The following is a 12059-nucleotide window of genomic DNA, read 5'->3' as shown; positions in this document are numbered from 1 at the left end:
TGTGCTTCTTTGCTTGACATCATGGGAAAATCAAAAGAAATCAGCCAAGAACTCAGGAAAAAAATTGTAGACCTCCACAAGTCTGGTTCATCCTTGGGGAGCAATTTCCAAACGCCTGAAGGTACCACGTTCATCTGTACAAACAATAGTACGCAAGTATAAACACCATGGGACCACGCAGCCGTCATACCGCTCAGGAAGGAGAAGCGTTCTGTCTCCTACAGATGAACGTACTTTGGTACGAAAAGTGCAAATTAGTCCCAGAACAACAGCAAAGGACCTTGTGAAGATGCTGGAGGAAACAGGTACAAAAGTATCTATATCCACAGTAAAACGAGTCCTATATCGACATAACCTGAAAGGCCGCTCAGCAAGGAAGAAGCCACTGCTCCAAAACCGCCATAAAAAAGCCAGACTACGGTTTGCAACTGCACATGGGGACAAAGATCGTACTTTTTGGAGAAATGTCCTCTGGTCTGATGAAACAAAAATAGAACTGTTTGGCCATAATGACCATCGTTATGTTGGGAGGAAAAAGGGGGAGGCTTGCAAGCCGAAGAATACCATCCCAACCATGAAGCACGGGGGTGGCAGCATCATGTTGTAGGGGGGCTTTGCTGCATAAGGGACTGGTGCACTTCACAAAATAGATGACATCATGAGGTAGGAAAATAGCTTCAATATGAAGCAACATCAGTCAGGAAGTTAAAGCTTGGTCGCAAATGGGTCTTCCAAATGGACAATGACCCCAAGCATACTGCCAAAGTTGAGGACAACAAAGGACAACAAAGTCAAGGTATTGGAGTGGCCATCACAAAGCCCTGACCTCAATCCTATGTACGTGGTTGCAAAGGGCATCAGTGTCTTAACAGCGCGATTTGCCAAGGCAGGATACTCTGAGCGCAGCCCAATCCAGAAATCTGGCAATGGCTTCTGATTAAATTCAATTTTCACAGAACCGCTTGTTGCAATTTCGATGAGGCTCTCTTGTTCAGATATCGGTAAGTGGACTGGAGACAGGGCACGAAAGGGATAACGAATCCAGTTGTTTGTGTCATCCGTTTTGGGAAAGTACCTGTGTAGTTGCGCACCCAACTCACTCAGGTGCTTCGCTATATCACATTTGACATTGTCTGTAAGCTTGAGTTCATTTGCACACAAAAAAATTCATACAAATGATGTAAAGACCTGTGTGTTGTCCTTGTTAATGCAGACAGAGAATAGCTCCAACTTCCTTAATCATAGCCTCAATTTTGTCCCGCACATTGAATATAGCTGCGGAGAGTCCCTGTAATCCTAGATTCAGATCATTCAGGCTGGAAAAAAGATCACCCAGATAGGCCAGTCGTGTGAGAAACTCATCATGCAAGCGGTCAGACAAGTGAAAATTATGGTCAGTCAAAACTTTAAGCTCGCCTCTCAATTAAAAAAAAAAAAAAAAAAAGAAAGTGTCAATACTTTGCCCCTTGATAATGAGCGTTACATGGTCGCTGCACATATCATTGCATAGTGCAGAAAATACATTTACATTTTAGTCATTTAGCAGACGCTCTTATCCAGAGCGACTTACAGTAGTGAATGCATACATTTCATTTTTTATTTTTTTTTGTACTGGCCCCCCGTGGGAATCGAACCCACAACCCTGGCGTTGCACACACCATGCTGGCGTTGCAAACACCATGCTCTACCAACTGAGCCACAGGGAAGACAAAACAGAACAGAAGCAGAATCCATGGGAGTGTACAGACTGGGTCATTACATTTACATTCTAGTCATTTAGCAGACGCTCTTATCCAGAGCGACTTACAGTAGTGAATGCATACATTTCTTTCTCCGTACTGGTCCCCCGTGGGAATCAAACCCACAATCCTGGCGTTGCAAACACCATGCTCTACCAACTAAGCCACACGGGACTATACACGAGAGTTCAGGGGCCTTGCTTTAACAAAGCTAACCATTTTCATTGTAGTGTCTAAAATGTATTTCATGTTGCCAGGCATTCCCTTGGCAGCAAAAGCCTCTCGGTGGATGTGTACCCAAGTGGTGTCGGGAGAAACTGCTTGCACGAGCGTTACCACTCCACTATGTCTCCCTGTCATGGCCTTTGCGCCATCAGTACAGATTCACCTTTCTTTTTAATAAATGTGAATTACTTTTTTTATTTGGCGTACCCCCGACGGCAGGGGTGGGAATACCTGATCTAGTATTAAACCTTCCTGGAAGAGTGGAGGCTGTTATAGCAGCAAAGGGGGGGGACCAACTCCATATTAATGCCCATGATTTTGGAATGAGATGTTCGACGAGCATGAGATGTTCTACATACTTTTGGTCATGTAGTGCACAGCGCCTCAAACTGACATAGACCATGTGTGTGGCAAGCCAATGGGAAAGAACACTGGTAGATGTAGGGATCGAGATGAGGTTCTGCTTCTAGAACTGCAGAACTTTCCTCCAGGGTTTCAAAGTTGGACGTTTCTGAAGAGGAGAGCAGAGGGGAGTTTGATGAACCTGCAACAACTTTCAACAAACAGGCAATGAGTATACATGTTTGAGTACACTTCATGTAACACTTCAAAATTGTGTTTCATACATATAGCTAGTACAGTGAAAGTAAAACAGTTGCCGAATACAATCGAAACATTCTCACCTGTGTGGCCGAATACAATCGAAACATTCTCTCGCCTGTGTGTCCCATCTCCATGGGGTCCTCCTTGAGGTATCTGCCCAGTGTCTTTTGTAAAAGTTTATGGAAATCAAATGTTAGTTAAACACACTGTTCTACATAAACGATCCTAATTAATCGGCGTCTATGTTTAGGACATCTCACACTGACCAGTAACGTGTCCCTCGCCCGTCTTCCTCTTCCTTTTTGTCTGCGTGTTGGGCTCACGTGTTGTCTCCGTTGTCAGTCAGCTCATCACTGGACCTACTGTACCCTTCACACTCCTCCAGAGATTCTGAAACCATACAGAGTAGCTCAAGCTGTATTTAAAGCATTTTGAGTATTGGTTGTTAACCAATAGTATATGACCAATCCTTAGCGTAAACAAAAATAAAGAGGGAAGTGAGACCAGCATAATTGGATCTTATTCAGTGACCCCAAATAAGGTATTTTTTTATATCTTACATTTACCGACACCATCCTCTATGAGGAAATAGCAAGCAATTTTGAAACAGTCAGCTTGAGATAGGTTTTTTTAAATATTATTTATTTTTATTTATTTATTTTTCTCTAATTTATACTTTGGCCACAAATACCAGTGTAAGATGAGTCACCATTATTTGGGTACGAGTTAACAGAATATTAACTTTTAAAAGTGAGATTTACTTTAGTTAATTTTAAATATTTCTGATAGTGAGAGATTTGGGGAATTACGCCCTTTGTCCTACTTACCCAGAATGAAAAAGGTAAAAAGTGATTAATTGCCAAAATATCAAACTATCCCTTTAAGATTAGTGTTAGTTAGTTACAACATTCACCACCTTTCAAACGTTTGGGGTCACTTAGAAATGTCCTTGTTTTTGAAAGAAAATAACTATTTTTTTGTCAATTTAAAATAACATAAAATTGATCAGAAATACAGTGTAGACATTGTTAATGTTGTAAATGACTATTGTAGCTGGAAACGGCTGATTTTGTTATGGAATATCTACATAGGCGTACAGAGGCCCATTATCAGAAACCATCACTCCTGTGTTCCAATGGCACGTTGTGTTAGCTAATCCAAGTTCATAATTTTATAAAGCGAATTAATTGATCATTAGAAAACCCTTTTGCAATTATGTTAGCACAGATGAAAACTGTAGTTCTGATTAAAGAAACAATAAAACTGTCCTGAAGATCTCGTACAACGCTGTGTACTACTCCCTTCACAGAACAGCGCAAACTGGCTCTAACCAGAATAGAAAGAGTGGGAGGCCCCTGGCTCTAACCAGAATAGAAAGAGTGGGAGGCCCCAGTTTTCAGCTGTGCTAACATAAATGCAAAAGGGTTTTCTAATGATCAATTAATTAGCTTTATAAATTGATGAACTTGGATTAGCTAACACAACGTGCCATTGGAACACAGGAGTGATAGTTGCTGATAATGGGCCTCTGTACGCCTATGTACAGTGGGGGGAAAAGTATTTGATCCCCTGCTGATTTTGTACGTTTGCCCACTGATAAAGAAAGGATCAGTCTATAATTTTAACGGTAGGTTTATTTGAACAGTGAGACAGAATAACAAAAATATCCAGAAAAACCCATGCCAAAAATGTTATAAATTGATTTGCATTTTAATTAAGGAAGTAAGTATTTGACCCCCTCTCAATCAGAAAGATTTCTGGCTCCCAGGTGTCTTTTATACAGGTTAGGAGCTTGAGATTAGGAGCACACTCTTAAAGGGAGTGCTCCTAACCGCAGCTTGTTACCTGTAAAAAAGACACCTGTCCACAGAAGCAATCAATCAATCAGATTCCAAACTCTCCACCATGGCCAAGACCAAAGAGCTCTCCAAGGATGTCAGGGACAAGATTGTAGACCTACACAAGGCTGTAATGGGCTACAAGACCATCGCCAAGCAGCTTGGTGAGAAGGTGACAACATTTGGTATCATTATTCGCAAATGGAAGAAACACAAAAGAACTGTCAATCTCCCTCGCCTGTGGCTCCATGCAAGATCTCACCTTGTGGGGTTGCAATGATCATGAGAACGGTGAGAAATCAGCCCAGAACTACACGGGAGGATCTTGTCAATGATCTCAAGGCAGCTGGGACCATAGTCACCAAGAAAACAATTGGTAACACACTACGCCGTGAAGGACTGAAATCCTGCAGCGCCCGCAAGGTCCCCCTGCTCAAGAAAGCACATATACATGCCCATCTGAAGTTTGCCAATGAACATCTGAATGATTCAGAGGACAACTGGGTGAAAGTGTTGTGGTCAGATGAGACCAAAATGGAGCTCTTTTGCATCAACTCAACTCGCTGTGTTTGGAGGAGGAGGAATGCTGCCTATGACCCCAAGAACACCATCCCCACCGTCAAACATGGAGGTGGAAACATTATGCTTTGGGGGTGTTTTTCTGCTAAGGGGACAGGACAACTTCACCGCATCAAAGGGACGATGGACGGAGCCATGCACCGTCAAATCTTGGGTGAGAACCTCCTTCCCTCAGCCAGGGCATTGAAAATGGGTCGTGGATGGGTATTCCAGCATGACAATGACCCAAAACACACGGCCAAGGCAACAAAGGAGTGGCTCAAGAAGAAGCACATTAAGGTCCTGGAGTGGCCTAGCCAGTCTCCAGACCTTAATCCCATAGAAAATCTGTGGAGGGAGCTGAAGGTTCGAGTTGCCAAACGTCAGCCTCGAAAACTTAATGACTTGGAGAAGATCTGCAAAGAGGAGTGGGACAAAATCCCTCCTGAGATGTGTGCAAACCTGGTGGCCAACTACAAGAAACGTCTGACCTCTGTGATTGCCAACAAGGGTTTTGCCACCAAATACTAAGTCATGTTTTGCAGTGGGGTCAAATACTTATTTCCCTCATTAAAATGCAAATCATTTTAACATTTTTGACATGCGTTTTTCTGGATTTTTCTGTTGTTATTCTGTCTCTCACTGTTCAAATAAACCTACCCTTAAAATTATAGACTGATCATTTCTTTGTAAGTGGGCAAACGTACAAAATCAGCAGGGGATCAAATACTTTTTTCCCCCACTGTAGATATTCCATTTTTTTTTTTAAATCTGCCGTTTCCAGCTACAATAGTCATTTACAACATTAACAAAAAAAAAAATGTGCCTTTTCTTTCAAAAACAAGGACATTTCTAAGTGACCCTAAACTTTTGAACGGCAGTGTATATTTGTAGCAAACAGAGCGAGAAGCGGCTCAAATAAGACCCAATGAGCGCACAGCAACGGCTTGCACCTCATAATCTCCGTACAGTGCAGTGGCACGCATCAGTTATATTTCCAATGGTTTCAACATAATTACATTTTCATGCATGTCAGAGCAAAAACCAAGCCATGAGGTCGAAGGAATTGTCCGTAGAGCTCCGAGACAGGATTGTGTCGAGGCACAGATCTGGTGAAGGGTAACAAAAATGTCTGCAGCATTGAAGGTCCCCAAGAAGTGGCCTCAATCATTCTTAAATGGAAGAATTTTGGAACCACCAAGGCTCTTCCTAGAGCTGGTCGCCCGGCCAAACTGAGCAATCGGGGGAGAAAGGCCTTGGTCAGAGAGGTGACCAATAACCGGATGGTCACTGACAGAGCTCCAGAGTTCCTTTGAGGAGATGGGAGAAACTTCCAGAAGGACAACCATCTCTACAACACTCCACCAATCAGGCCTTTATGGTAGAGTGGCCAGACGGAAGCCATTCCTCAGTAAAAGGCACATGACAGCCCGCTTAGACTCAGACCATGAGAAACAAGATTCTCTGGTCTGATGAAACCAAGATTGAACCGTTTTGCCTGAATGCCAAGCATCAATTCTGGAGGAAACCTGGCACCATCCCATACGGTGAAGCATGTTGGTGGCAGCATAATGCTGTGAGGATGTTTTTCAGCAGCAGGGACTGAGAGACTAGTCAGAATCGAGGGAAAGCTGAATGGAGCAAAGTACAGAGAGATCCTTGATGAAGTCCTGAGCGCTCTGGAGCAGGTTCTCAGAGGTTCACCTTCCAACAGGACAACAACCCAAAGCACAAAGCCAAGACAATACAGGAGTGGCTTCGGAACAAGTCTCTGAATGTCCTTGAGTGGCCCAGCCAGAGCCCGGACTTGAACCCAATCGAACATCTCTGAAGAGACCTGAAAATAGCTATGCAGCAATGCTCCCCATCCAACCTGACAGGGCTTGAGAGGATCTGCAGAGAAGAATGTGAGAAACTCCCCAAATACAGGTGTGCCAAGTTTGTAGCGTCATACCCAAGAAGACTGGAGGCTGTAATCGCTGCCAGAATTGCTTTAAAGTACTGCGTAAAGGGTCTGAATACTTATGTAAATGTGATATTTCAGTTGTTTTTTTATAAAATTTGCTAAAATTTCTAAACAACCTGTTTTACTTTGTCATTTTGGGGTATTTTTGTAAATTGATCAGGAAAAAAATCTATTTAATCCATTTTAGAATAAGGCTGTAATGTAACAAAATGTGGAAAAAGTCAAGGGGTCTGAATACTTTTCCGAATGCACTGTACGTGGTGGGTTAGATGCTTCAGTACCTCAGAATAGTTTAACCTTAACAAGGTCATATGCTGTCCAACTGGCTCCTGGCTTGTGTCTTTCTTTCAGGATTTTCCTGCCATTGGCTGAAGGCGAAATGACCTTCCTGCCCACCACCCAGGTACTGGGAACCACACCCTCCACCTCCTCCTTGCTTTCCTTCCACACCGCACAGCACCAGAAGTCATCAGTGTTCTCATAGTCCTGGAACCCACATAGGTAGAAAATATATACAAGACTTTCTTGATTATTACATTTATTATGAATGGTTTAACATTTTCTGGGGGGGACCTCACAATTCAGAAGAGGGGTGAACAGTTGAGGTGGTGGATAGGCCACAAAACCAGACATAGCCAGTATAGTTGTCTGTTCCCAGAATAGATTCTATAAGTTCTACATACTGAACTCGACTAAAGGAATATTTTAAGTCAACCGACCACTGTGAAGCTGATTTTGAGTGATTATGAAGCTTTCCCACTTTGGAGCGCTGTTTCTTGGCATTGAATCAGCAGCACCCAACTTTGCAGATTCTAAAACCTTCTTGACATCTAGGCTTAACATTTTAAGGGACGACTATCATCCAAACACCCACCACTAAATAAAAACGAAAAAAATCTGATGTTTTGTTTCAACAATTCTGACCTTTATTTACTAAAACACACAACACAAAAATGTCCAAAACATCCCATTCACATCCAACTGTCCAATAACTGTTTTCACCAAGATCACATTGCACTTCTGTTTATGAAGGTCACTAGCCTACACTAGGCTACTTGCCTAAAGGCCTAAAATGACAAAATAGCGTTATTTCGATTTTTCAAAAGGTATCAAAATACAGTGTGAAAGGAGTCAAATGCTTGAAGAATATTCAAAGTAAATAACATTGAAATGGACTACCAATAGATGTCAGTCAATGAAGAGAATAGTTTGGATGTTTGAGTCCTTCGACTAACAAATGTATTACAGGAAATTATATTTCTGTACTTGTAGGCTTACCAATTTAAAAATAACAATAAACTTGACAAATACTTTACATATACAATGCCATTGAGGTAATACAGTGCATTCGTAAAGTATTCAGACCCCTTGACTTTTCCCACATCTTGTTACGCTACAGCCTTATTCTAAAATTGATTAAAAAAATTTTTTACCCCACATCTACCCACAATACCTCATAATGAAACAAAAACAGGTTATACATTTCTGCAAATTTATCAAAAGAAAAAACTGAAATATCACATTTACATAAGTCTTCAGACCTTTTACTCAGTACTTTGTTGAAGCACCTTTGGCAGCGATTACAGCCTTGAGTCTTCTTGGGTATGATGCAACAAGCTTGGCACACCTGTATTTGGGGAGTTTCTCCCATTCTTCTCTGTAGATCCTCTCAAGCTGTCAGGTTGGATGGGGAGCGTCGCTGCACAGCTATTGTCAGGTCTCTCCAGAGATGTTCGATCGGGTTCAAGTCCGGGCTCTGGCTAGGTCACTCAAGGACATTCAGAGACTTGTCCTATAGCCACTCCTGTGTTGTCTTGGCTGTGTTGGTCGTTGTCCTGTTGGAAGGTGAACCTTTGCACCAGTCTGAGGTCCTGAGCGCTATGGAGAAGGTTTTCATCAAGGATATCTCTGTACTTTGCTCCGTTCATCTTTCCCTGAATCCTGACTAGTCTCCCAGTCCCTGCTGCTGAAAAACATCCCCACAGCATGACGCTGCCACTACCATGCTTCACCGTAGAGATTGTGCCAGGTTTCCTCCAGATGTGACGCTTGGCATTCAGGCCAAAGAGTTCAATCTTGGTTTCTTCAGACCAGAGAATCTTGTTTCTCATAGTCTGAGTGTCCTTTAGATGCCTTTTGGAAAACTCCAAGCGGGCTGTCATGTGCCTTTTAATGAGGAGTGGCTTCTGTCTGGCCACTCTACCATAAAGGCCTGATTGTTGGAGTTCTGCAGAGATGGTTGTCCTTCTGGAAGGTTTTCCCATCTCCACAGAGGAACTCTGGAGCTCTGTCAGTGACCATCGTGTTCTTGGCCCTTCTTCCCCGATTGCTCAGTTTGGCCGGGCGGCCAGCTCTAGGAAGAATCTTGGTGGTTCCAAACTTCTTCCATTTAAGAATGGTGGAGGCCACTGTGTTCTTGGGGACCTTCATGCTGCAGAAATGTTTTGGTACCCTTCCCCAGATCTGTGACTCGACACAATCCTGTCTCGGAGATCTAGGGACAATTCCTTCGACCTCATGGCTTGGTTTTTGCTCTGACATGCACTGTCAACTGTGGGACCTTATATAAATAAGGTATTTCAGTTTTTTCTAAAAACCTGTTTTTGCTTTGTCATTATGGGGTATTGTGTGTAGGTTGATGAGGAAAATGTATTTAATCAATTTTAGAACAAGGCTGTAACGTAACAAAATGTGAAAAAAGTGAAGGGGTCCAAATACTTTTCAAATGCATTGTACGGTTGGGAAGACACGTTAAAATCCTCATTATAAACCAGTAGCCTAAACATTTCCGACACCGGAATGGATTTGAAATAGAATTGGAACTCCCATCATGTCCATTTCACTTCCTTAAACAAACATCTCCCTTATAGGCCTGGTAGGAATGAGCAATCTCTAGAATGTGTCACAAGGTGTCTTTTCACCTTGTTGGATTGACTGAAGCCTTTCCCACAGACGGGACAACTAAATGGTTTCTCCCCTGTGTGGACTCTCAGGTGTACCTTCAGGTGCGCTGTCTGATTGAAACGTTTCCTACAGATATGACACTGGTAGGGCTTCTCCCCTGTGTGAATCCTCTGGTGGCCTTTCAACCTCCCAGACGAGCTAAAGGACTTACCACACAAGCCACAGAGAAATGGCTTCTCTTTCGTGTGTATTCGCACATGTTCATTTAAATGGCCCATGTGTCTACAGGGTTTCCCACACACCTTGCAACACAATGATGTGTCGTGGTGGATTTGAAGGGAATTTGAATTTTCCGTGTGTAGCGGTATCTGTAGAGCCTCAAATCCTGACAGCAGTTCGTCACCACCTTCCACCCCCATCATACTTACACTGTTCTCACTCTGTGCTGCCGAAAGGTCAAGGTTCCCTGAAGAGAACGTATTTGGGTCACTTGATGGATCATCCAATGGACAGACGCCCAATCTATCAGTCTCTGTTTTGATTGGATTGGAGGTTGTTGAGCTGGATAGAAAGCCTCCCTCTATAGTCTTCCCAGTGTGAGTTTGTATTTGGAACTGATGTGAGCTGGGTTGAGGTGGGTTCTGATCATAGTCATCATTTCCATTAGAAGGAGTGAATCTAGACAGAGGGGCCAGTCCCCTAAACAGCTTTTCCTCCCTTCTGGCCCTTCCGTCCTGCTTCTCCAAAGTCTGTCCGGGGTCTTGTTCCTGCTTATGCCCAATGGCTCCCTCCTCCTCCTCAGATTCTACAGGAGAAAATGGCTCTAGGTCTGAAAGTCAAGAAGGGAAAATGTAGTGTTGTTAGCTAGGCACCTTTACTTGAGCATCACGACCTGCTACCACCCAGTTCTGAGTTTGAGTTAACTAACTCATAGCTAGCGAGAAACAGAATACACAGAATGTATAGACAACTATGGGATTTGCTAGGCATGAATGCTAGCTAGCAGTCTGCAGATAAAGAGCTAATCTGCCAAAATAGCCACTGGCATATGGCACATTAATTGTTGGTTAGCTGAAGCATAACGGTGTATAACAGACAAAATAGCAAATTACATGTGTGCTTATTAACCACGCTTGCACAGCTTGATAGTCAGCAAACGTTAGCATCTATGAATAGGCTAGTAGATAGCTAACTATTCACGAAAGTATCTTCTGTCCGGGGGATTTGGTAATAAGAGCCCCGACTCGGTCTGAACGTTAAGTGATGCGTGGTGTGGTACGGTTTTGTTAACATAAGGCCCTTATCTTTCATATCAGCGATAAAGAATTGTCAAAAAACGAAAGGTTAAATTACTACACACCTTTATAAGGTTAGGATTCCCACAATGCCATATTTTCATGTTACAGCCCTTTTTTATTTTTTTACATTAGGCAGAGGCGACCACCTGTGCTAATTAGGTATCTTAGCATGCTCCGAACACCTCGGCCCAGTTTTTCACAAATTATCGCCTATAAACCCCTGGGTCATTTTCTTAAGAGCAAGCTAGCTACTAACCTGGCCACGGAATCCCATTTTCGTGAAGCTTGCGTCTCAGTTTATCATTCTCTCGATTCCCCTGGAATATTTCCTCCTGGTATTCTAATATGGTCTCTTCCACTTGCTTATATATATCTTGGGCAGCTAACATCAACCTTTCTGTCAGAAATACATTTAGAAACTGTAATTTCGTCATTTTGAGAGTCGACGGCAGCCAGGGCACATTTACCCGCTAAACACAAGCAGAGAGGAAAGAGGCGAAGCGGGAGGTTCGACTCCTCCCAGATTTATAGCGTTAAGCAGACCAAGTGTCAAGTATTATTTTTTTGTTTGTTTTGAGGGGCAACGAGAGTGTCGAATTTGGTCAAGATAAAAGTGAATTGCTATTTTGATAGGTGAGCGTTATTTGATCTAATGGACGTTTCATAATGCTTAGGTTGTTAACGGTTTCCAATCGTTGTTCTCTGAGCAGAACCCCTATATATTTCGTCCTGTCCCACTGGTCCAACCAGCATAAAGTTCCGAACCGGTTCGAACCCCCAAAAAGTAACGGTTCTTATAGTTCCTTTTCCTTAATTTTGTACCCGTGAAATCAACAGTTTTACATTTTAGCTAATTAAATTACTCCACCAATTAGCGTGGCTAGAGCAGCTTGCTATGTCACGGGTAAACTAGTTGTCTACATGTTTG

General features: G+C 42.8%; 1 protein-coding gene across 4 annotated transcripts; it reads right to left on the bottom strand.

The window, feature by feature from the left end:
* Positions 1 to 2153: 2153 nt before the first annotated feature.
* On the bottom strand, positions 2154 to 12059 carry LOC115151047 (zinc finger protein Gfi-1b). Of its 4 annotated transcripts, none has more exons than XR_003867200.1 (6): positions 11388 to 12043; positions 10262 to 10662; positions 7211 to 7415; positions 2834 to 2957; positions 2648 to 2731; positions 2154 to 2517 (listed from the first exon to the last, which is right to left on the bottom strand). XR_003867200.1 is itself a non-coding variant. In XM_029694982.1 (4 exons), exons 1-3 carry the CDS (start codon positions 11563 to 11565, stop codon positions 7212 to 7214), a joined length of 783 nt encoding a protein of 260 aa, XP_029550842.1. In that variant the 5' UTR covers positions 11566 to 12032; the 3' UTR covers positions 2867 to 2957; position 7211. The 4 variants fall into 4 exon arrangements, 2 of the variants coding, with proteins under 2 accessions (XP_029550842.1, XP_029550841.1); XR_003867199.1 differs by having other exon boundaries at positions 2154 to 2475; XM_029694982.1 differs by lacking the exons at positions 2154 to 2517; positions 2648 to 2731 and having other exon boundaries at positions 2867 to 2957; positions 11388 to 12032.

The sequence above is a fragment of the Salmo trutta genome, chromosome 16 (genome assembly GCF_901001165.1).
Source record: "Salmo trutta chromosome 16, fSalTru1.1, whole genome shotgun sequence".
NCBI classification, from domain to species: domain Eukaryota; kingdom Metazoa; phylum Chordata; class Actinopteri; order Salmoniformes; family Salmonidae; genus Salmo; species Salmo trutta.
The sequence above is the reverse complement of the archived record's forward strand: the minus strand, read 5'-3'. Positions and strand labels throughout refer to the sequence as shown.

Bases quoted from the DNA above. Each gene is read 5' to 3' on its own strand.
- LOC115151047 (XM_029694981.1), bottom strand. From the start codon at position 11,565: ATGACGAAATTACAGTTTCTAAATGTATTTCTGACAGAAAGGTTGATG. The intron at 10,663-11,387 runs GTTAGTAGCTAG...CTTGACTTTCAG, and splicing joins AAATGGGATTCCGTGGCCAG to ACCTAGAGCCATTTTCTCCT.